Source organism: Arabidopsis thaliana, assembly GCF_000001735.4.
Source record: "Arabidopsis thaliana chromosome 1 sequence".
Taxonomy (NCBI): domain Eukaryota; kingdom Viridiplantae; phylum Streptophyta; class Magnoliopsida; order Brassicales; family Brassicaceae; genus Arabidopsis; species Arabidopsis thaliana.
This window is the reverse complement of record NC_003070.9, coordinates 16,222,814-16,248,389: the sequence shown is the minus strand read 5'-3', so window position 1 is coordinate 16,248,389 and position 25,576 is coordinate 16,222,814. Positions and strand designations below refer to the sequence as shown.

Here is a 25,576-nt window from a genome sequence, read left to right as displayed (position 1 = left end):
TATAAATAAATGTCTGTCAAAGAGATAGACCAAAATATCAATAAGAAATATTTGGAAGAGATTTTGTCGTTGAATATATCTGCATTTGTATGCATGTTTAATTACTTTCAGTTGATAATCCCGTTGAATCTAATTTCCAACCAAATTCCAGCAAATAATATCTCAAAAGAAGAAGAAAAATAATCTAATTAATAATATATGTGTTTACAGGATGGAAACAAAATTATTGTCATTGATTCTTTATATTAAGAGACTTGGAATAATCTGCAGTTTTTTTTGAATAAAGAGACATTTTGGATGGAGGAGGTGGACAAATAAACTTTCCAAACATGGGGAAGGAATTGGGCACAATCGTTGCCTCGTTTTTGACGCTTTTCTCTCTCACTCTTGAAGACAAAAACGAAGATCTAGATATAGTTTATGAGTTTCCTGATCTTAATTACAGGGTAAGGATTGCAAATTGGAAGACGGGAGTGAGGCAGTGATTTAGACATCGACATACTTCCTGTCGGTGATGCAGTCGAGGCTTTCCAGACGGATACGTGAGGCTTCGCCGGTGGCTCTTCTAGTTATGGACGCTAGAGGAACGGCATGAAGCTGCTCACGGCCCACCCATTCGTGGAAGGTCCTCAGCATGAAGTTGCTCACGGCTCAACAATTTAAAAAATTCAAAAAATACACAAATTTATTACCAAAAATTCCCGACATTATTGTTCCGCTAAAAAATTCTCTACAAGATTTTTCCGCCAAAAAATTTCGGTAAAAACTTTTCCGCCAAAATATTTTCAGGGAAACAAGATTCCGTCAAAAATTTTCCACCAAAAAATTACGTCCATATTTTCCCACTTAAAAAAATTCAGGAAGGAATTTACAAAATTTAGGAAAGATTCTAAGCAATTCAGGAAGGGTTTTACGATATTCAAAATATTTTTTTGTTGTAACCCTTCCTGAATTTCACAAAATCCTTCCGGAATTCTGTAGAAAGTTTCCACAATTTTGTTGAATCTTTCAAATAATCATTTTCTGAAATTTAGGAAGGATTTTATGAAATTCAGAAAGGATTTAACCAAAACTTTTTTGTGAAATACTTCTTGAATTCCATGAAATTTTTCCCAAATTTCGTAGTAACCTTCCTGAATTTTTTGTCGGGAAAAATTTGAAGGATATATTTTTGGCAGGAATATTTTGACAAAAAATATTGGCGGGAAATATTTACTTTTATTTATTTATTTTAATTAAATTAGTTATTTATATTTAATATTTAGTTAAAGTTTGTAGTGCTATTTGTGAAATTTTTCAACAGAGATACTATATTTTTGGAAGAAAAAAATTTTTTAGTGCTATTATTTTCAATCTCCATTATAATAATAAATTTGATATTTAAAGATTTTTATACCAAAATTCATCATATTTTAATTGACACTGGTTTTGTTTTATTTGGACACAATTTTTTTTTATTTTACATTATAATTTTTCTATTATCTTTAAATAAACCCTTTCTGTATCTTTAATTTTTTTATTTTTTTGTTAAATGAATCTCAATAATAATTTTGTTAAATTAATCGATAATATTAATTATTATATAATAATAAAAAATTAGAAAAAGAAAAAAATAATATGAAGTAAAATTCTTAGGGTTTGGTGATGAATTTTATTAAACAAAACTATTGTAAAAGTTAAAATTGAAATGGTGTTGAATGATTAGACGGAAGAAAGATAAGATAATATGAAATGTTAAAAAGAGAAAAAAAATTGTGACGTGGATTGCATAGAATTGTGAGTGAGAGAAGTTTTGAGAGTTGATGATCCGGCAACTTGAGAACACATTGTTTAAAAGCTGAGGTGGACATCTTGAGAGGCCTCAAAGAGTTTCTTTTATTAGTAGTAAATTTTTTTCATAACTTTTAAGAAATCAATCTTCAAGAACCCTTCAAGGACTACCATTGGACTTGGTCTTACTCCTCAAGCCTCTCTTTTTTCTTTTGTCTACCGGTTTATTAAAAAAACTCCATTTATGGGAAATGTTGTTTACATATATAATATAATGCGGTTCGGTATGAATTTTTCGTGCTAAATTATCCGCTTTTATATTTGCACTGCGAGAAATTAATTATAAAGAAAAAGTAGAGAATTCTTCCCTATCGCTATGAAAATCCGCTAAATATGCTGAATTAACCTGCCATTCTACTCCTCAAGCCATCTATGTCTATATAATAAGACTACGGTCAACATGATTCTCCAGCACACAAAATAAAAAATAAAATACAATTTCATAAAACAAATGATAACAAAAAAGCAGAAACTTATGTTTTACATTTTTCCATTCTTCTATTTCTTTTTATCATTCATTGCACAACCAACCATCCAAAGCATGGCTTATCCTGTCGGCTTAACTAGGAAGGCAGACAGTGCAACCACTAGAGGCCCACAAGCTAAGGCGCCCTTTTTTTTATTTTATTTTTGTCGGAGGAGGCACAATTTTTATTTGTTTGGGGTTCAGCAAAACAGAAAAAAAAGGGCTATTACAGAAATGGACACTTTTTAAATTAAAAATTAAAAATTAGACAGTTTTATCATGGGCTTATAGAAAAAGGCATTTTTGGGAGATAAACTAACGAAAATACCCTTTAAATCCAATACTATCTCCTTCTTTGATGAATCCATTTGCTATGATTCACAATATATCTGCCACTAACGACAATGTTCCAATGAACCCAATAAACAATTAATTGCTTTTTAATGGAAGAATACTAAACCCTAAGAGGATACTACATAGAGAACCCAAGAGTTTCAACCTTAGACAATGACCAAATCGGAGATGTGTTGTTGTTGGCGACGATGAGATGATCGATACGTTTCTATTCATCCAATCAAGCAAATCCAGCCAAACCCAATCTTCATCTTCTATATGTGTATCTACACGTATTTGCGCAGATGTGCCACCGGCTCACTATCACCGCCGTAGTATATTTATATCGTCGTTCATAAGATCTAGATCTCGCCTTATCATCTTTTTCCTTCTTGATTCCAGACATGTGTGGCATGAGTAATTGTTGATGTTGGAAATTGATAATTAACGACGCCGGAGATTGCGTTGCCATCAAAATTAAAGTGTAATTGAACGATTTTTTCTGGGTTTGGGAAAGGTAGAAAGAGAGGGCAAAACCGTTAATGCAACATATTAAAAATGCCTAAATCTATAAACCATCCAAAAAGTTCCAGTTCTTACAATACCCTATACAAAATTATGGTTTTTCTATAACTGAACCGAAAAAAGTAGGGAATTTTGGATCTATAACCAAAAAAAATTAATAATTAAGAAACTAACCTAAAAAAAAATCTGTTGTGATATTTTCTCTATTTTGTATATTAAGACCATTTTAGCCCTCTCACCTCTCGCCTCTCATCTCTTTTTGTCTACATAAACTTAACTAAAACAAAACAAAATTATAAAACATAAATAGCAAAATAGGGTTGAGAAAACCGAAGTATCAAATTCAATCACAAACACCAATCGCTGCTTTGATTATGTTTTGATCCCATCCAATGATGTCTAATAAAATTCTAAACATGATTTTTTCAGATTTCTAAAAACTGAAAATTGAGATGATTTTATTTAGTTTAATTATTTTTGTTTGGGTTCCTTATATAGTACCATCCTTAGGGTTTAGTTTTCTTAAATCAATAGGTGTTTGTAATTAGAATGGATTGAGATAAAAAAAAAACTTAATTTTCTGGAAAAATGTTTTGGATTGAGGAGAAGAGAAGAAGCAACGAAGAAGATGTTGAAGGTTAAAAGGTCTTTTTTTTTCTCCAACACCATTTATATTAAGTTATCGGAAAGAGACTCTCTTCTATAGAGAGCCATTCAGGAACCGATGCGCTTACATGGAAAAAAAGACTATTACGAGCCCGAGCTTTTTTAGCTAAACAATCAGCTCGAGTATTAGAACTACGAGGAAGAAATCTAATATGAAAGAAAGGGAAGGAAAGAACTAAGGAACGATAGGAGGTCAACTCCGCAGCAAAAGTCGGCCACTCATCTTGGTTCTCGAGGATAGAGATCAAGTTTGCACAATCAGAAGCGAAAGCACCAGACGTATTGCCAATAGATATCATGCATTCCATCGCCCATAACAAAGAATCAAATTCCGCATGGAGCGGCGATAAACTCCGACGACCACTCTTTAGGCCTAGATGAAGAACTGAGTTATTTCGAACGAAAACCCATCTATGTCTGCTTAGTGTATCATCTGCATGCCATGACACATCAAACTGGCATTCAAAGCACATAATGGAAGGACTTTGGTCAATAATTGAAGAAGTAATAGAGGCTAAAGACTCATCATCTTTTAGATTAGCTTGTTTCCACACCATTGCCTCTTGGAGTGCTAGGGCCAAAGTTTCCGGGGGTGGTTCCCTGATATTTTCAAAAATAAAGCGATTCCTACTTTTCCAGATATACCAAAGTATCCATGAAAAGAGTTCAAGCACCTCCTCTCCTATTCCGAATTCTCGGCCTCGTCAAAAAAGAAAGTCGAAATTATAAAAGAGGGAGTTCTTAGGGAAAATATTCCCTGCAGAGGGGATCGACGATACTGCCCAAATATGTCGCGAAGGTGGACAATGAAATAGGAGATGGTTGATTGATTCCTCAGACGCTCCGCAACGAGGACATTCTTTATCCGTACCCATATGACGATATGTTAGTCGTTAACACGTGGCTAAACAGCCGGAGATACATTGCCACGCGAAATGCATAAGCTTTCGCGTAGTTTTAAGCTTTCATACTTGTGCCTGAAGTGCCAAGACACGAGGTCCCTGAAAATGGGGGTCACAAGTAGGACGAAATAAATCTCGCGCGGCCTAATATCCTGACTTGACAGTATAATTTCCAGATTTAGTGTACGACTAGCTAAATCCATCACTTAAATAGGTACGACTAGGTCAGATTCCTAAAATGAGTGGAATATCAATGGGGTCAAACAAGGCTTGGAGCCGGTCCAGTTTCCACATTTTTGTATTTTGATCAATTAAATCGTTAACATAGAGATGAGGATCCCTTATGTCAAGAAGACTCTTAGTAGAACGCGCTGGAACCGTGGGGATCCAAGAATCTTCCTAGACTCGAGTCAATATGATAGATCCTATTGTCCTTCGTAGACCCGAAACAAGCAGAGGTTTAGCACCATGATACTTCTCCATCCGTATGAGGGACTGTTAGAAGCACCATTATGTAAGGGGTCGCTAAAACGAAAGTTTCTTCCTCTCAACACCCTGCTCAAAAGGGAATTCAGAAATCTGATAAGCCGCCAAAGTTTTTTAGCTAGTAGAGCTAGGTTAAATTCCTCAATTGTTCGAAACCCTAAACCTCCCTCGGAGTGTGGATTACAAACTTTATCCCATGTTATCCAGTGGATACCATTGCTATTTTCATTAGTTTCCCACCAGAAATTTGCAATGGCACTTCTCAGTTTTGAGTTTATAGCCTTTAGAAGGAGGAAACACGACATAACATATGTCGGAAGGGCCTGTGTTACAGATTTAATAAGAACCTCTTTGCCACATTTTGACAAGAATTTTGTTGACCATGTATTAAGTCGTTTCTGTAACCTATCTCTCACAAAGGAGAAGACTTGAGTTTTGGAGCCATGAATTTTTTCAGGAAGGCCCAGATAAGTTCCCAAACCTCCCTCCTTATGTATGTCGAGGGTTGCCTATATAGTATTTCGGGTAGAATTGTCCACTTCATGACCAAACATAACCAAAGACTTAGCAGTATTTAACTGTTGACCTGAAGCCTCGCCATAAAGGCGGAGAATATTTATGATTTCTTGGCCTTGGGAAGGTTCTGCTTTACAAAAAAAGAGACTATCATCTGTGAACAATAGATGAGAGGTAGATGGGCTTGCCCTAGAGATTTGGAGGCCTTGAATTCTTCCAATCCACTCAGCACTTTTTAGGTTCGCCACTAAAGCTTTCGAACATAAAATAAAGAGAAAAGGGGAAATAGAATCTCCTTGACGGATTCCTCTAGTTGGCTTAATAAAAACCCATCGGTACCCCATTTAGGAGAACTCTATATGAAACATAGGAGATACAAAAACTAATCAAGTCTACTCATTTCTGGGCGAAACCCATTTTAACATAAGAGCACGTAAAAATGACCATTCCACACGATCATAAGCTTTGCTCATCTCAGTCTTTATAGCCATAAACTTCTTTTTGTAGGTCGAGTTTGTTTGGAGAGCATAAAAATTTTCTTGAGCTATAAGGATGTTATCTGTAATGAGTCTCCCAGCCACAAAGGCGGATTGTGTCTTGGAAATTAATTCTGAAAGGATTTTCTTAAATCGAGAGCTAAGGATTTCGATATAACTTTGTAACTAACATTACACAGACTGATTGGCCTAAACTCTGCCATTTTTCTTGGTCGGTCTATTTTTGGGATTAAACAAATATTTGTCTCATTCAGTCTCTCATCAAAGAAGCTTGAAGAATGGAAATTTTGGACTAGTTTTACTAAGTCTGGCCTAGTCAATTCCTAAAAATGACGGTAAAACAGTGTCGTCATACCATCCGGTCCTGGAGCTTTATCCGAATGGAGAGAGAAAAGGGCACGCTTGACTTCCTCGGGAGATATCTCTTTGGTGAGATTCTGATTCATTGTTTCCGTGATCATCACTGGCACATCCCGAATCGCGGAATGGAAATCTTGTGGATTAGAGGTTGAAAAAGGTCTTTAAAGAAATCAACCGCTAGACCTTCAATGCCCACCTCCTTGTCGACCCACAGACCATCTTGGTTCAGGAGCCTAATAATCTTATTCTTTGCTCGTCTTTGCTTTGCAATAGCATGAAAATACTTTGTATTTTTATCCCCTTCCTTAAACCAAAGTTCACGGCTTTTCAAACACCAAAATATTTCCTCCTCTCTATAAGCATCGCAAAGCTTCCTTTTTAGAGCTAATAATTCCTTAGCAGAGATGGACTCGTCTTCTTGGGCGTTATCAATTTGATTTTGTAATTTTAGAATTTTTTTCTCTGAGTTTGAAGAGCTTGACTTTTTTCAAATAGAAATAGACTTTTTACAATTTTTCACTTTTTGAGAAAAAAATAACTCCTCCTTGAGGAGGGACCTCACAACCTCCATGAACCGACTCCTTAAAGCCCGGTTTGCTAAGCCATCTTTTATAAAAAAAAATAAATGGTTTGAAAAGGCGATGGGGGCTATTCTGAATTGAAGCTAAAAGGGGTCTATGGTCGGAACCCCATAATTTTAGATACTCCACATTTGAGTGGGAAAAAATGGTATGCCATTCTTCATTGCCCAAAGCTCTATCTAACCGAGATTTAATGACTCGACGGACACGCCGCCTCGTAACTCCACAGCTACGGTGTCCCACCCATGAGAACAAATTACCGTGAGAGGGCACCTCGATCATCCCACAATTTTCAATCATGCATCGGAATGGGAGAAAAGAAGATTCATATCTACTTTTATCTCCCTTTTTTCGTGGTTTCCAATAATCTCAATAAAATCACCAATCATAAACCATGGTTTCGAACGGGTGATACCTATTCGAGTCAAACGTTCCCAAACTAATTCTCGGTATTGGATTACCGGATGTCCATACACAAAGGTAATAAAAACTCGATTTCCATCAATAATAATTTCAATATCAATAAGCCGGTCACTAACAAAAACAAACTTAACCAGATAATCTTTCGATTACATAAGGGCAAGACCGCCACTGCTGCCAATCGGCTCAACAATATAAAAAGAATCAAAAACTAATGACACTTGCAAACCCTGAATATGACTAAGGTCATTTTTGGTTTCCGATAAAAAAGAAAACCTAGGGAATACATACGACACATCTCCTCTAGTCGACGAGTTGTAAGATCAGCACCCGCCCGTTGACAATTCCATGCTAAAATCATCATGTGTTAGTTTCGGTAGAGGTTGTAGACCCCACAGAAATAACAGTTGACTCTGAAAGCTTGATCTTTGTGGATGGTAACATTTGAAGTTGTGGAACCGAAGCAGCTCGCCTACGATTTTTTGGTCTAGATGTCTTGGGCTTGTTGACTCGATTAGAAATCCTCTTGCTAGGAGAACGCCCCCTGTTGTTTTGAATTAAGCAAGAGAGCTGGATTGGGCTGCACCTTCCGGTTTTGGCCCATCTCTTCCTTTTTTAAATCTTTCTTTTTGGACTTAGAGTTGGATGGGCCTTGATCCATCAAACAGCCAAAATTTTGAGTCGCTACGGACTCGGACAGCTTCTTCACCATCGTAGGCGAGTTCAAATTGACTTGAGCTCCGGTAGAGATTCAGTCTCAGATTGCAGCTTCGCATCTAAAGGTATGCTTTCCTAAAGATCTTCTCCTAGAAGATCATCATTTTCAACATCGAAATCTTCAGTATCTCCAGGGAGGGAAGGTTCAAGAGCGTGGTACGCTTCGTCATCCTCCACCGTCCAGTCCAGATTAAGGGCCTCCGACATCAAATGGTGGTTATCAACCCAACCATCCTCAGCGTCGTGAGTCGCCGTTATCGTCACTGGGAGGTTAGAAAGATTTGCAGGACTAGTAAAGTTTATTGATTTAGAGAACTTCACCGCCAGAGAATTTGCAGGCTCAGATTCAGGGTTTTCTTCAGGAGTGTCCTCATCTTCGTCTTGATCTTCTGCTTCTTCTTCCAAGGTCATCTCGTACCAACTCTTTCTTTTCTCCAACTGAGAACACAAAGGCACAGAGCCGAGATTTGTTGCAGAGATGGGTTCATCCTCTCGTGGATTAAGGCGGTCAAAAGTCAAGGATTTATTTGCAGAGCTTCCAGTTTCAGAAGAAATCACTGGGGAATGACGAGGTAAATCAATCTCCTTGCCCTTGTCTTCATCCGAGAGAATGGCCTTTTTTGACAAGTTCAAGCGAAACAGTCTTTCTCGCACAAGAGCAGGGGATGAATTTCCTTGCTTGGCTCTTGAGGAAGCAACAAGAGGCTTCGAGGTTGTAAGTTGAGAGTCAGATAAGTGTGAACTGTTCAGTTCCATTCCTTGTTTCTCTCTGGAACGATGTGAAGAGGTAGGTTTAAAACGGGAATGGTAATAACGATCTTTATTAGAGGGTTCACCATTCTTATCTTGGGAAAAGGATTCCTCAAATTGACGTTTTCTCCCATCCTCAACAATTCTCTCTTTAATATTACCGGATCCAGAAGGACGTCTTGCAGCGTTAGTGGCCCGAGAGAAATGTGAGTTACGGGGAACTTGATAACGGAGAGGAGGGGGAGGGGACCTCTGATGGTACTGTCTATTACCAGCGTAACAAGTATCTCAGAATGAATTAGATATTCCCCTTTATTCTTCTATCACTAGCTGGAGAAACAGATCTTCTAGAGTGGCCACTTTATTGTTAAGATCTGCTCTTCCCAAAATTCTGGAGGTATTCCTTCCGTTCTGGTCCAAAACGTCATTGAGTTTGGGAAAGCAGCTCTAAGATTAGGTTCCCATCTCTCGAGAGCAAAAGACCATTTACCGAAATGACATGGGCGTTTATTCAGGACCTTCTTTAGATCCGCTTCAGTCTCAAAGAAAAACTGAAACCGAGAATCATTCAGAGAGACACCTCAAACTCTTCCTTCAACATCCCATATGTTCTCTTTGGGTAAGAAGGAGAGAAGCGCTTCAATACTCCGGCCTCCTTGATGAAACATGCGTCCCACTAGACTGAGATTGAGGCGGGCTAACAAAGCAGAATTATCCACCTGAGGAAGAACCACCACATCATCATCGTCTTCAGGTTCAAAAGCAAAAGGTGCTTCCTTGGGAGGAGAATCTCAATACCAACTTGGCCTGACTCATTTTGCCATGAGAAGGTTTAAAGAGTGAACAAATGAATTTGAAAAGAGCTTAGCTTAGTGCTAGAAAAAGAGAAAAGAGAGATCTCTAGATATTCAGAAGCACCAGAAATTATCTTAGCTTAGAGCTAGAAAAACAGGGGAACAGATGCTCTGCTTATGCAGGAAGGTCTTCAGAGTGAGAGCATCATTTGGTCTACTCAATTAAGGATGAAGAGGCTGAGAAGAGGCACTGAGCAGAGAAAAGAGAGGACTGGAGAAGGCATAAAAGAGAGGAGAAACAAAGACAAACAGGGGAGCATCGTCAGAGAAAAAGAAAGATTCGACCAAAGAAGAACAAAAATTACCAATAATGGCTAAAAGAAATGGTCAAAATCTACTTTTTTTGAAACCATTTGCTGTTTTTAGTTATCTCGTAAGTAGTGCCTGGGAGAGAAAAAAAGAACTTGGGGGTCTCTCTTTTTTTAAGGAAAAAAGGTCTTATATTAACAAGATGAGGATAAAGTGGATATTTCTCAATTCTCATGTGTTAGTTTCTTAATTTCTAGAATTATAGTGCTATTTTCTTAATTTAGTGTTGGAAACTGGTTAGTTTTGCAGTTCACCCAAAAAAATATCCTTTGTAGAAAAAAAATATTTAATAAAAAAGGGCCCATAAAATTTCTGCACTTCTTTGATTCTTTCTAAACATAACTAAATTCTTTTCTTAATATTGGACCAAAAGATTGATTTACGTTAGCCTAACAATTATAAAACTTTATTGATATATTAAGCAAAATTTTATGTACTTTCTAACACAAAGGCAAGAATTTACACCATAAATTATTAACGATCCCACAAAACTTTTCACCTTCTCACAACGTCTCTATGATGTGACTGAATATGGATAAAGACTCAAGACACAACGATGAATGATTTAGTTTTGGATCTTATTCAATTGTTAATTCAGTTCAAGTTCCCTGACTCTGTTTCTGTAAGCTTTTCAAATTATCTATACCCAGAAGAATTGATAATTAACTGATAGAAAAAAACATTGTTGTCTTTTACTGTTTTAATTTTATGACAACTATACCCCTAAATTATTAAACTAAAAATAAAAAGCTCGAGAAAATTAAAAAACTTGAGATATTAGTGACGATGAAACATTAGTACGTTAAATGAAACATTAATACGTTCAAATAAATATTATCCATATATCGATTATCTTACTATGTTAAGACAAATATTATTTCGATGTTTAGTATGTTACCATGTTATTATTCATATATAGACTATCTTACCGTGTTGAGACAAATATTATTTCGATATTTAGTATGTTAGCATGTTATTATTCTATTCAACATGTTGTTATAATCGTTCTCATGTTAATTATGTAATATGATGTATTTTATTGTGTTGATATATATATAAATAAAAATACTGATTCATAATTTTAAATCGATAAATATTTATTTAACATATAATATGTAAATTTATCATGTTATTATATATGTTATCTCGTTAAACAAATAGTTATATACTTATTTACAAATATTAAAGTTATTTTGAATCAATGGCATTTTTGTAATTAATCTAAAAAGGAAGGATAATTTTGGTTTATATTTTATTTCTCTTTCCTATTTACCTAAATAACAAATTTTTATGTATAAATTCTTAATTTCTTGTTTATCCATGTATATATTTTTAACTCACCCTATTTTTTAGTTATTTATTTTTGTAAACGCTTTTTTTCTTTTAACATAATAGGACTCTGTTTTTGCTTTTGCCATTTTGTCTCGGGGTCTCTCGAAAGCTCAAGCCGGCGACAAGCTCCCATTGCATCGTAGACGAGAACGGTCAACGTAAAGCTAGTGTGTGCGAGCTGGCCATCACACCTCTAGTGGCGGAAGGGCTAATTAAGCAAGCAACCGGTGGAAGCAGTGTGGCTAAGAAGATAGCGGAAATGGGTTTCAATTGTCTTTGGTTAACTTGGCCGTCAGATTTGATGACTAATAAGACATTAGCTTATATAGTGTCACAATGACAATCTTTTCAAAGCCTTGGTCTTAATGATGATTAAATTGTTGGCGTCCAAACTAACAACCTCTCCCTCATTGAAGCTTTCAAGGTATATCTCCACTCTCTTGGTTCTAAATATTAGTGTGTTTCAATTATAACCTTTTTGTGGTAGATGGACTTATGTTCAAGTTTCAACGGTTTTAGTTTTAAGGAAATAATATTATTTTAAACATTAAAATATATCTCTTCAACTAATTTTCAATTTTCATATTTAAATTAGTTTAACTATAATTCTGAAAAACAAAGGAAAAAGACAATTTCTCTTTTTCAATAACCAATGGTCCAACAAAAGAATGCAAGTCATTATACAAAACCGAAAACCTAAAACCAAAAATCGAAAACTTATAAACACCCTTTTTGACTAAGCTACATACTTGAAAGTGTTGGCATTTTCTGTATCCCTCTCCAAATAATCTCTATTGATCAAGTCCTCAATCCGTTTCTTTATCATCTTTATATCAGGCTGCAACAAAAAAAAAAAAAAAAACCATTATGTAAATATTACCTTAATTCTCTTGTCTTATATATCAAGTTTCCTTTTGTATATTAAATCCTTACCTTGAACATTTTGCTAAGATGCTCAACACATTCAGAGACTAACTGTTGATGCGCCAACACTTTTCTACTCTTCATGATCCGAACAAGAGCTGCATCTATTGCATAGCGTCTATCTTTATCAACATCTTCAACTACTTTCTTCCTCTCATCCATTGGAGGCAAAGGCACCTATTTAAGAAAAGAAAAAAACATCATTAGTCTTTTTGATCTAGGCTACATTATAACACAATGCTTCTCATCATATTTACCCTAATCTTCCGCATCTTATCTGTGAACTTGGAGTTGAATTCGAAAGTATCGGTTTTCGAGATGGTTCTCGACATTGGTTCCTTTATAAGAATCTTGTACTTTAAGCATGACAGTGAATGAAGCAGCCTGACAAGATCTTCATGGCTGAGGTTTAGCTGCTCTGAAATCTCGGTGTAGCTTAATCTCTCTGCGTTGTTGAAGAGCAAAAGCACAGCAGCCTGGTACGTGGAAACGACTAACTCCATTGTTTTTTTCTCGAATTTTCCAAGAATGTGACAAGTTCCAAGAGAATAAATCCATGAAAGTCTCCTGGAATTGGTTTTTGTTCCATAAAAGACCTTAAAAGCTTCAACACAGTTGACCTAAAAAAAAAAAGAAAATTGGAAGCTGAGAAAGTCTTCTTCTTAAATTCTGTTTAAAGACCTAAAAATAAAAAGAGTTACTTACCATTTCAGTGGGTAGATTAAGGTCTGTTGTTTTGTAACTTGGCCAAAAACCAGTAGTAAGAACAGTGACAGTAAAATCAATCCCCAGCTTTGTTGTCATGTTTGCTGATAAATAATCCACGAAGTTGGTTTGGAGTTCTCTTGCCAATGTTATATCCGTCACCTATATAACAAATGTACAAAACAAAGCATTAGTAAAAACCTTAGTCACTACTAAGGAAATAAAACTCATGTGACTAACCATGCCCTCCATCTTAGAAGTTAACTGTCCACCAAGTAGTTCTTTTAACTTTGTAAGTATACTTCTTTCATGATTCCGCTGCGATCAAATAAGAGCCGACGAGCTTGTTTCTTCCTAAAAACAACCAATATTTAGAAAAGTTAACAAAGCATTGGTGTAAGGAACAAAGTTGAAAGAGAAACAAATATTGGAAGCAAGAGATATGTACCTGTAAAACTCGGCGAAAAGATCCTTGTCACTTATATAAACAAGCAAATTAACTACTTTCTCAAGCGTAATTTCAGTAGCTTCATCACTAAGCTTCTCACTTCCACCTCTGGTCTTGAGGATATTATCACAATAGGTTGCAAGTATTTCTGCACTGGACGCTCCAGCCACTGTTTTGTTACAGAAGACTTCAAACGCCTCTTTTAATAGCTTATGGAAGAGGCTGTGTTTCTGAAAACACTCATCTACATAGACCATGTATTTATCGTGTAGTTCAATCTCTTTTCTGACAAGCACCTGACTAGCACTTGCATCTTGATTAGTAGCTGCGTCGGCGGCTTGTTTGATAAGGGCATTTCCTTCTGCAGTAACATGCTGCTTGAATAAGTCTGCAATAGGTTCCAACCCTTGCGGGATTAGACGATAAAGCCTGTACATCCTCGAGAGATCACCCATCTGAAAGCATAACACAATGTTCAGACAAAGAGAGAATTTTAGATGAGAATTGTTTGAGGCTGTAGTGGTTAAAGCGGACAAATCCGCTTAAGGACTGGACCGCTTTTACATACAAATAGAGTTGGTCCACAACAGTTTGTTATCCGCCCTAAAAATAGAGCAGACTAAACAACTGACGGATTTGTCCACCCCGACCACCGTCACCATTCAAACCCTAAGAATTAAAAGTTAGTTACCTTGTCATCTCTTAACAATGCAAGGCACCCAGAGTGCTCATTTTCTATAAGCTGTTTTGCAACCACTACCAACAATTCATTTTGTACTTTCTGCATGCATCCAAAAACAAGAATTATCAGTGTTTACGTATATGGTTGTAACCAAGTCAAAATGCTCACAAAAAACTCTTATATATACCTCAACTAGTTTGGGCTCAGTGGTAGAATGAAGGTAGTTAGTGACTCTTTCCTTCTCCAATTTAAGACACTCTTCAGCCTTTAGCATGTAATCAGGACAAGAATCCTCCTGGCTCCACCTTGAGGCCTTGCGAGAATAGTAAGATGCAGTATCTTGAAGCAAGAAGCTTTCAAAATCCTCTTCGTATATTACCATCTGTCCAACCCCATTCCCACAATAGACATCTATTACGTTTTTCACTAGTGTTCTATCAATCTGTTCGCCTTCACGTTCTTTATGAATCTGGCAAATACAAAATAGTGTTAGAACAACTAAACCAGAGATCGCTACTCAATTAGAGATTAATAACATATACACTTACAAGTGCTAGTAGCACATCTTTGGCCTCGGACTGTATCTCTTGATAAACTAGGTCGTGAAAGGATGTGAAGCCAACATCATTCAGTGTTGGAAGACCTCTCCGAGCAACATAGAAACGGTCAAGATAAAAGCAGAAGCGAGATAACCATCTAACCAGAATTTTATGGTTAGCCCATCTCTTAACAAGCTCTCTCAGCATATATTCACCATGCCTCTCCCTCATAGACGGCAAAACCTAACCAAATATGTAAAAATATTAGTTAGACCCTTTGCTCAAGTCAAAGAAACAAATATGTAGTTGTTACTCACAGTTTCTTTATTGTAATGATCAACCACTCCACGATACTTATTATAAAGCTCTTGTGAGTAATCATTAGGAGGTTGTTGGAGACACATATCGTAGATAATCCTGTGAGAATCCACAGTGGTTAGTATAAGTTCGTGAAAAAACAAGAAACATGATTATAACAAAACATACGTGTACAGATTGATATATTGACCGGGGTCAAACGGTGGCTCAGACAAATCTTCTAGAATCCTTTGTAGCTTTGCAACACCAGTCTTCATGACAGACCATCCTTCCTCCAATAGGATTAACTCCTTCATCATTATGACCTTGAACAAGATTCTACAGTAAAGTAATACTAAGACATGAGATATATCAAAATAACTACAACAGAAGAGGTTATTATCATTCAAAACACAAAACTAAAACTAATCAGACTAACAACGATAACAAGATATTACGTAGCCATGGCGATGAATCCCCAAGAGAGAAAACAAAGCGCAACACAATAATCACTGAAAGCAAATTGGAGAATCAACAAAGTACAGAGAAGCCGACGTAAACCCTAACTCGTTTAAAAACGAGTATAGAAACGTGACGCTAACCCTAACTCGTTGAAAATCTTAAACCCTAATTTTGTCACGTACCAGAAGATTTAGAAGACTATGGAATCCGATTTCACAGGGATTTTGGAGAGCTTTGGGAACCTAATAGAGAAACAGAAGATGTATATATAGAGTTGGTAACCCGCGGTGAAATTTAGTTATTATTTTTTTCTTTTAAGAAAATATATACACTTTTTTTTAATCCTTTTTTAATAGTCAAAGTAGAAGAAACATAAAATTAACATTTTTAAGGAAGTAGAAATCTGGAAACTATAATAATAATAATAATTATTTTATTATACAGAAAGAAACTGGTGTAGTTGCCTTTCCTAGTTCCTATCTCTCATCGATTGTGAGACTAAAATTACTCAAATTTTAGAGATGCAAAGCATACAAAGACTTAAATAATCAGAAACTAATTCTTTGATTTTTTAACGCATATGAAATTCTAGAAACGAATTAAATTTTAAAATTAGAAGATAAACATGACTAAAAAGATATAGAATAAAATAGGTAGATGTTTTTTTTTTGGTAAAAGATTAAATTTTATACCATTTTTGATTTGTGACAGAATTATAAAGATAACAAAAAAAATATCAAAACAATCTACAGAAAATAAATATAACATAACTACTTAAATAGCTTTGGATCGCTTCTAATTGGAAAAAGCATAGTTGCGAGGTAAAACACCGATTCCGAACTCGCAAAACTCGGAAATTTGCGTGGTTGCCACAGTACCTAAGCACTGGAATCCTTATCTTAGTTGTCATGAGCAATTCTAATCGCGATCAGTCCACAAAACTTCGAAAAACAAGCCTACAGCTTCTTCGAGAACTAACGCAACTATAGGTAGATGTTTTGAATGGTTATTATCGGTTGCAACATAAATTCCGCTGAGATATAGAGTTTCTCTATGAGTCTAGGCCAGAGATTCATGTCTCTCAAGTGTCTCTAGAATTTTTTCACATATCCGAACTTGGCCATTCGTTGATACATTTAGTAACAAAGAAAGCTACTTCATTCGTAGATACATTTAGTAACAAAGAAAGCTACTTTAAAATTCATCACATATTTATGTCATAACTAAGTAATACAAATATTAAAATTAAACAAAATAATTGTAAGAAAACTATAGAGATAAAAAAGATCTTATAATTTATTAGATCAGCAATTTAAAAAAATAAAATTTCACATCGAATTGCATGTATTAGAAATTTTAGTCAACTATATAATTTATTTTGGTCACAATTTCTATTCATGTTAATATTTTGTAAAAGAAAAAAAATAGATCACTATTTGGAAAAGAAGAAACGGCGTTTAAAGTTTTTGATGGATGACGTGTCGCAGTTTCAGTCGTTGGATTAAGCTGAGTATAGATTACGTAAAGGGGTAACATAGACCCAAAAAGATCTTCTAAGGTCAAACAAAATCAGAGATCTGGTCTGACTAAACCAGACGAAGAACCAATTTCAACCTCCTCGCCGGCAAAAATGGCGGAAGGAAAAGAAGCTACGACGAGTTCGCTGAGTCAAGGACTCACTCCTCACCAAGACCCCGACGATGCTCCCAAGTCTCCTCCCAACTCTCCAAATTCTTCTACTCGCAAGGTACTGTCTCTGCCGAAACCTCCGCCGATTTTATCGAGCCTGTGAGCTAAAGTTTCTGTGCTTACTCGTTGCTAAGTTTGGGTTGGATTCGGAGAATTTTAGAAGCATTCTTCGATTTTGTTGCTCTTGAATTTGAATTATAGCGATCTTATACATCACTGATGATGCTTTAGTGGGAAATGTTAAAATCGTAGTGAAACAATGAGTAGCGATTTGTAAATTTTGATGAATCAATTATTATTAGATGTCGAATTGATAGAAATTCGAGTACAATTGCGAAATCGTTGAGAGATTTAGGGTTCTTCTAGTGTTGTTGTTATAGTTTCTGTTTATGTAAGACAACTCTGAATTGTGAAGGTTAAGCTGGGTAGGAGAATGATATAGCAGAATCGATAAGATGATGATCTTGTGAAGACTGCGAAACTATGAGTGGCGATGTGAAATTTTGTATGAATCAACTAATTGACGTTTCTTGACAAAAATTGCAAATAACGATAAGATGATGATCTTGGTCCTTGGATGGTAAATTTTGTGCTGGTGAGGAGAGTTTTGAGTTGTCATATCTTACTTACTTTTGTGAAATTCGTTGAGAGATGTTTAGGGTTCTGGTGTTGTTATAGTTCTACTTCTGGTTTGTGAAAGAACTCCGAATTGTGAAATTTATTGTAGCATTTCAGTTTGGCAAAAATGACAAGTATAATTGATCTTAGGGAGCCTAAGATTTAGAGGTTTAAGCATTTTCACTTCTATATGTTTGTGTTTGATTCAATTTATTTGAGATACTTACAGTGTTTTCTCTTTTGTATTTGAGCAGGCTTGTTATGGGGTTCTACAGAGTTGGGTGTCTAAGAAGTTTATGACTGGATTGTAAATAACTCGTAGCACCCTTTTTATTTTCATACTCATGATTTGAAATCTTTGTATCATTGGGGTCTAATTGGGTGTTGTGTGGTAGTGTCGTACTCTTTCCTGTAGCTGTTACATTCCTCATCACTTGGTGGTTTATCCAGTTCGTTGATGGTTTCTTCAGTCCGATATACGAGAACCTTGGTGTTGACATATTTGGTATGAATTGAAATTCTTCTGACTTGTATCGTAATGTTATGTACTAAGTAAAACTTGATGTAGAAACTTCGTCTATGAAGTCTAAGATATCTTAATAGATTAGGATTCAGGGTTTGTTCTTACTGCTAGAGTTAGTGGAATGTTGTACAAGTTTGTTGGACTTCTAAAGTTTTACTAGATTTCCTTGCTTAATTCTTTAGTCCAACTCTTACTTGTGACAATGTATCTGGTAAAATGAAACATTTAGTTTCATCTCTATCTGAAAGTTTCCTAGATTTCCAAAGAGATATAAATATCAGATATTAATTTCTTATCTTGAACTACATCTTTTAATTCCTTTTTGTATGTTGCAGGACTTGGGTTCATTACATCTGTACTTTTCACTTTCTTTGTCGGAATATTTGCTTCGTCGTGGTTGGGTTCTACAGTTTTCTGGCTTGGGGAGCAGTTTATAAGGCGAATGCCCTTTGTCAAGCACATATATTCAGCTTCTAAGCAAATTAGCACTGCTATTTCTCCAGGTAAGACTGTGTACTGTTTCATTGTCTTCACCAGTTCCCTGCTTTAGCTTTTTCTCGCATCCAAATATATTTGCTCAATTCGTCTCCTTTTCTTCAAATATATGTCATTGTTTGTGTAATGGAGCACCTAAAGAAACTCGTCTTTGGTTCTAGCAAAAAGTGCAAGCAAATTTGTGTGGTTTCAGACACAATGATTTGAATTCACAAGTAACCTTTTTATGTTGCTATGTTGTTTGCCTTTTTCGTGTCCTTTGTAATGGAAGAACCTTTGATTTTTGTTCTCAGACCAAAACACTACTGCCTTTAAAGAGGTAGCAATCATCCGTCACCCTCGTATTGGTGAATACGCATTTGGATTTATTACATCATCGGTGACACTTCAGGTCAGTTATTCAGCAACAAAACTGGTAAAACCCAAGTAAGCAAATTAGTTACTTGCTCTCATGCTTTTTTTTTGTTGTAACAGACTGACCATGGAGAAGAAGAGTTATGTAGTGTGTATGTACCAACGAATCATCTGTACATAGGAGATGTGTTTCTGGTGAGTAGCGAAGAAATCATAAGGCCAAATTTATCGATCCGAGAAGGAATAGGTCAGTCTTGAGCTGTTTACGTTTCATCATCTACTTCTTTTTATGAGAAACATCAGATTCAAATGTTGTTTGTTGTTTCGATGCAACAGAGATCATAGTATCGGTGGGGATGACAATGCCGCAAGTTATATCTCATGTGGACAGGACAACAAACAGAACTCCTCACCAACACAGTCTCAGGGTTCCTCTCAACAGACTTTAGTTAATAGCTGTATGGCCTCTATACCGTGTAAAGATAGTTTACGCGTCGTGCTCAATCGTGAATTATTTTAACATATGTAGTAACAAACATTCACGAATTTATCTACTACTCAAAATTCAGTCCCATACATCCTTGTTACCCTTCTTTTATCGCCAACACAAGTCAGGATTTAGAGTGTCTGCCATTGTCTTCGTTTACCTTGTTTCCCTCGATCGTGCATTTGCATATTAGGGCGTGTTTTATGTAGTTTTGCCTCTTTTGCTTTCTGAGATCATTGTTGTGGTCAGAGCCATTCTACTTGGTTAATTGCTTTTCTTTTGGTCGTTTCAATGGTGCAATAAGTGTGGGGATGATCATCTTTCTCCACAGTAATATTGTTCCTGTTAATTTTTGTTTTTACTCATTCCTGAATTATTTTGATTTACTTTTACATATCTACTAGGTGTTAGTCCGGGCTATGTCCGATATGTATTTGACAATTGTAAGTTTTTAAGTTAATTCTTTTTGGAGCTTTTAAATCCAACACACCTACCTCCACTGCGCTAGTACCTTTACCTTTCATTTCTTTGATGAAATGTTAAATGTATTGATAAGATAAAATGTGATTATGTACAAGAACTTAAAAGTAATGAAAAGGAACCAATACAAACAACAATAAACGAATTCCTCTTGCTAGAAACCATCTTTGGAAAAGATTTCCGTAGCTTGGGAGACTCTTGGTACCAAAATGAAATCACCGCCTGTCTAATAGATTTCTCAATTAAGCGGGTCAAGTGATCATACAAGGTTACCTCCCAAACACCAATACAAAAATCGTAGAATCTTGGGAATCTTCGGCTAAGAATGTCCCTTTTGAATCTTCGGCTAAGAATCTGTCCAAGACTCTTGGGAATCTTCGGCTTCAAAAATCGTAGTTTCTAACTTCATATACGAGAATATTCAGATGATTGACGTTGGAAAACCGATCAACATTGATCAGAAGTATTGCTCTCACCCACCTTGTGAACATGAAAAAAAGGTTAACATTGTATGCATGAACAAACTTGGTTATTTTTTTCTTCAATCACAATGAAATATAAAACAAAAGACAACTTGTGTTTCCTTGTTCAGGGTGAGTCTCACGTTCAGATCCAAGACATTAAGTTAAAAACATATATGGAACGTCGAATAACATAGTGACAGTGAATCTACAATGTAGCAAGAGCTTTCCGTGCAAGAATGTTGAACTAATTGATATTAACCTAAAGCATACTAGACTCGAGAAAGGTCATTCCACAGCCATGTGCGAGAATGTTGACGGTTCTGTACGTGGTAAGATGGTTCCTCAACATTGTCTAGATTAACTCAATGGTCCATCGAAAAAATAACCTTTTGGGTTATACATGATATTTTTAGTTACATATTATTGCCTAATTTTTGTATATATTTTATGTTTTTTGTTCTTGTTTATATGATATCATGATCACACATACAAATTCTTAATGAATAGTTCTTTTTACAACAAAACAAATCTAAGACAGAACGGTTAAATGTTTAACTTCCAATAATTTTACCATCATACTTAGTAACAATTACACTTTACTAGAATCGAACTAATAAGGAAAATCTCAATAAATATATTTTAAGGTTTGTTCGGTTTATTGTAACTTTTATAAATAATTTTAATTTAAATGTTTATATAATTCTAATAAACAATTGAAAAAGTATTATCTTTTTCTTCTCATACTTACTTATAAAAATATGTTTAATTAAAAACTATTTATAAGTGTTTTTAATTTAAATGTGCTATTAGAAAATTTCCCTATTTAGAAGGACATGTATACATATTTAAATTATTTATTGATGTCATAAGTTTTTGTGAATTAAAAATCAAAGCTCGAGCCTCCTCCATTACCCAAAATATTGGCAAATAGCATGACACAATAATGTATATCATGTGTTTAGGCAACGCAAAGTTCACAAAATGCCGTTGTAAATCGCAAGGAGAATTTTACATCGGAAGGGCAACGACTTCCATCACCTACTTACTAAATCGCCAAGAAGGACCTTGACTGACAGATCAGAGAGACATCGAGATTGCCGAAAAAGATGAAGAAGAAGAATATAATTAAGAAACATTTTGATTCTTCACATAGAAACAGTTTGAAATTTTTAATATCACCTTTGTATTTTCTTGGACTTTTCGTTTAGAGACCGCAATTTGTTTTTTATGATATTAAGAAAGTGAAAATTTTCATTAATTATTTAATCTAGTAAGTAATTATATATTCATTTTACTAGCATGTTGTGATTTATGAATAAAAAACATCAAGTAGAGTAATGGAGATATGCAAATTTAGGCATGCAAATGCGTTTAGCAATTTAATCGTTATATCTTATGAAAATTTTGAATAAATACAAGTTTACAAAATAATGTAAATACTAAAGTTTAGTATCCATCAAAATAAAAATAAAATCCACAAAGAAATCATTTGGAAAACATTTTGGTTTTATGCAATTTAAATTAAAACCCATTAAACAAAGAAACAAATTATAGGTAATCTTATTGGCACATTTCCCAAAATTAAGATTCTGTTTTAATGAAGAGATTAAAATCTAAACAATATACATTCAAAAAATCATCATAACAGTATATTAACCAATCACGATCATTATAAAAGAAGCCGCCCATATTTAGTAGTTAACTGATAACAATAATCAAGTGCTTTTAACAGTCTGTTGAGACATGTTAACTCTATATAAATAGATAAAATGTGCGAACACTTCTCATTGTGTCTTACACTATTAGAACAACTATTATTAAACAGCACCTTTTTGTTATATCTCCATATACCCAAACAAAAGAATAAGATGGTCTCCATCGCTTCTACGTTTAAAGCTTTGTGTTTGTCTTTCTTGTTCATTGCTGTTGCAAGTCGTCCGACTATCAGACCAAAGGTTTTCAACGTCCGACGCTATGGTTCTAGACCAGACGGAAAAACTGATAATGCCAATGTATGTACACAATAATTTTTCTAATCAATGTTAATAGTTATTTATTTAATTTTGTTGATTCCCAATTTATATTGGCTTCCAAATACATTGAAATAAGCTCAACTCATTATCAAAATATATTTAAATAATCTAATAATATATGTTGAAAAAACATTTTGATATGATAGTATATATAAATCTTCTTGACTTTCTACATAACAATATATGGATTGGTATTATATTAACCAATTAAATTTAACTAAATCTTTTATCAACTTCTATGGATTTTTTTGTTTAATAATTAACCTATCTTATTCTTAACATATACAAAATTAGGCATTCACAAGTGTATGGAAACGTGCATGCACAAGGATACGTGGAAGTAGTAAAATCTACGTACCGAAAGGAACATTCTACCTCGGTGGTGTAGAGTTTGTGGGTCCATGCAAAAATCCTATTGAATTTGTTATCGATGGAACTTTATTGGCTCCTGCAAACCCTAGGGACATTAAGCAGGACACATGGATCAACTTCCGGTACATCAACAATCTCTCTATCTCCGGTTCCGGTACACTTGACGGCCAAGGAAAATACTCTTTGCCACTCAATGACTGCCACAAAAACACCAATTGTCCTAAACTAGCTATGGTACCATTTCTTCTTACGCTTTTCTTTTTATAGTTTATTTCTTGTTTGAGAAAATATGATTATATATTGTTTACATTGAAACTGTATTATACAATGGTAACAAGTATATTTTGATCATTTATTTTTGAACCATATATATTTATTATACACAAATGAATTGAAGTATCTACTCTTTGTTGCTAGTGATATGATAAAATTTGAAATGTTTACCGACTATGGGTGCATTCGTGAACAACTCAAGAATGAAAGACATAACATCACTCAACAGCAAAATGGGACACTTTAACTTCTTCTCTGTCCATCGCTTCAACATTACCGGCGTCACTATAACAGCTCCCGGTGATAGCCCAAATACTGACGGTATCAAAATGGGTTCTTGTAGCAACATTCACATCTCAAACACAAACATCGGTACCGGAGATGATTGTATTGCCATTCTCTCTGGGACCACTAACCTTGATATCTCTAACGTCAAGTGTGGTCCTGGACATGGGATCAGTGTTGGAAGGTTAGGGAAGAACAAAGACGAGAAAGACGTAAAGCACTTAACGGTAAGAGACACAGTTTTCAACGGCACAAGCGATGGTATTCGGATCAAGACTTGGGAATCTTCGGCTTCAAAAATCGTAGTTTCTAACTTCATATACGAGAATATTCAGATGATTGACGTTGGAAAACCGATCAACATTGATCAGAAGTATTGCCCTCACCCACCTTGTGAACATGAAAAAAAGGTTAACATTTTATGCATGAACAAGCTTGGTTATTTTTTTCTTCAATCACAATGAAATATAAAACAAAAGACAACTTGTGTTTCCTTGTTCAGGGTGAGTCTCACGTTCAGATCCAAGACATTAAGTTAAAAACATATATGGAACGTCGAATAACATAGTGGCAGTGAATCTACAATGTAGCAAGAGCTTTCCGTGCAAGAATGTTGAACTAATTGATATTAACCTAAAGCATACTGGACTCGAGAAAGGTCATTCCACAGCCATGTGCGAGAATGTTGACGGTTCTGTACGTGGTAAGATGGTTCCTCAACATTGTCTAGATTAACTCAATGGTCCATCGAAAAAATAACCTTTTGGGTTATACATGATATTTTTAGTTACATATTATTGCCTAATTTTTGTATATATTTTATGTTTTATGTTCTTGTTTATATGATATCATGATCACACATACAAATTCTTAATGAATAGTTCTTTTTACAACAAAACAAATCTAAGACAGAACGGTTAAATGTTTAACTTCCAATAATTTTACCATCATACTTAGTAACAATTACACTTTACTAGAATCGAACTAATAAGGAAAATCTCAATAAATATCTTTTAAAGTTTGTTCGGTTTATTGTAACTTTTATTAAATAATTTAAATTTAAATGTTTATAAAATTCTAATAAACAATTGAAAAAGTATTATCTTTTTCTTCTCATACTTACTTATAAAAATATGTTTAATTAAAAACTATTTATAACTGTTTTTAATTTAAATGTGCTATTAGAAAATTTCCCTATATAGAAGGACATGTATACATATTTAAATTATTTATTGATGTCATAAGTTTTTGTGAATTAAAAATCAAAGCTCGAGCCTCCTCTATTACCCAAAATATTGGCAAATAGCATGACACAATAATGTATATCATGTGTTTAGGCAACGCAAAGTTCACAAAATGCCGTCGTACATCGCAAGGAGATTTTTACACCGGAAGGGCAACGAATTCCATCACCTACTTACTAAATCGCCAAGAAGGACCTTGACTGACAGATCAGAGAGACATCGAGATTGCCGAAAAAGATGAAGAAGAAGAATATAATTAAGAAACATTTTGATTGTTCACATAGAAACAATTTGAAATTTTTATTATCACCTTTGTATTTTCTTGTACTTTTCGTTTAGAGACCGCAATTTGTTTTTTATGATATTAAAAAAGTGAAAATTTTCATTAATTATTTAATCTAGTAAGTAATTATATATTCATTTTACTAGCATGTTGTGATTTATGAATAAAAAACATCAAGTAGAGTAATGGAGATATGCAATTTTAGGCATGCAAATGCGTTTAGCAATTTAATCGTTATATCTTATGAAAATTTTGAATAAATACAAGTTTACAAAATAATGTAAATACTAAAGTTTAGTATCCATCAAAATAAAAATAAATTCCACAAAGAAATCATTTCGAAAACATTTTGGTTTTATGCAATTTAAATTAAAA

General features: G+C 34.8%; 3 protein-coding genes, 1 long non-coding RNA gene and 3 pseudogenes across 9 annotated transcripts; 3 read left to right on the top strand and 4 right to left on the bottom strand.

Annotated features, from left to right (window-relative positions):
- Positions 1-3,832: 3,832 nt before the first annotated feature.
- AT1G43150 lies at positions 3,833-7,913 on the bottom strand (annotated as a pseudogene; the record flags this gene model as incomplete). The annotated part of the gene is made up of 1 exon: positions 3,833-7,913.
- A 461-nt stretch (positions 7,914-8,374) lies between these two features.
- Positions 8,375-9,865, bottom strand: AT1G43145 (uncharacterized protein; the record flags this gene model as incomplete). The annotated part of the gene is made up of 3 exons (NM_001160929.1): positions 8,375-9,310; positions 9,649-9,768; positions 9,848-9,865. 3 exons carry the CDS (start codon positions 9,863-9,865, stop codon positions 8,375-8,377), a joined length of 1,074 nt encoding a protein of 357 aa, NP_001154401.1.
- Positions 9,866-12,280: 2,415 nt separating this feature from the next.
- AT1G43140 (Cullin family protein) lies at positions 12,281-15,605 on the bottom strand (the record flags this gene model as incomplete). Its single annotated transcript, NM_103467.2, has 12 exons — positions 12,281-12,382; positions 12,478-12,645; positions 12,726-13,088; positions 13,174-13,335; positions 13,476-13,527; positions 13,622-14,076; positions 14,313-14,402; positions 14,491-14,772; positions 14,852-15,085; positions 15,160-15,259; positions 15,329-15,478; positions 15,598-15,605. The coding sequence occupies 12 exons, from the start codon at positions 15,603-15,605 to the stop codon at positions 12,281-12,283; spliced, it is 2,166 nt and encodes a 721-aa protein (NP_175007.2).
- An 11-nt stretch (positions 15,606-15,616) lies between these two features.
- On the bottom strand, positions 15,617-15,975 carry AT1G07147. Its single transcript, NR_139201.1, has one exon. It is a non-coding gene; the product is annotated as an other RNA (long non-coding RNA).
- A 1,160-nt stretch (positions 15,976-17,135) lies between these two features.
- LCV2 lies at positions 17,136-20,201 on the top strand. Of its 3 annotated transcripts, NM_001333208.1 has the most exons (8): positions 17,136-17,348; positions 17,706-17,885; positions 18,163-18,215; positions 18,304-18,413; positions 18,767-18,934; positions 19,220-19,317; positions 19,401-19,527; positions 19,617-20,201. In NM_001333208.1, the coding sequence occupies exons 2-8, from the start codon at positions 17,868-17,870 to the stop codon at positions 19,727-19,729; spliced, it is 687 nt and encodes a 228-aa protein (NP_001321430.1). In that variant the 5' UTR covers positions 17,136-17,348; positions 17,706-17,867; the 3' UTR covers positions 19,730-20,201. The 3 variants fall into 3 exon arrangements, with proteins under 3 accessions (NP_001321430.1, NP_564483.1, NP_001321431.1); NM_103466.5 differs by lacking the exon at positions 17,706-17,885; NM_001333209.1 differs by lacking the exon at positions 17,136-17,348 and having other exon boundaries at positions 17,560-17,885; positions 19,617-20,183.
- A 409-nt stretch (positions 20,202-20,610) lies between these two features.
- On the top strand, positions 20,611-21,072 carry AT1G43120 (annotated as a pseudogene). The gene has a single exon.
- Positions 21,073-22,579: 1,507 nt separating this feature from the next.
- On the top strand, positions 22,580-24,409 carry AT1G43110 (annotated as a pseudogene). Its single transcript has 4 exons — positions 22,580-22,723; positions 23,039-23,350; positions 23,563-24,084; positions 24,177-24,409.
- The last annotated feature ends 1,167 nt before the right edge of the window (positions 24,410-25,576 follow it).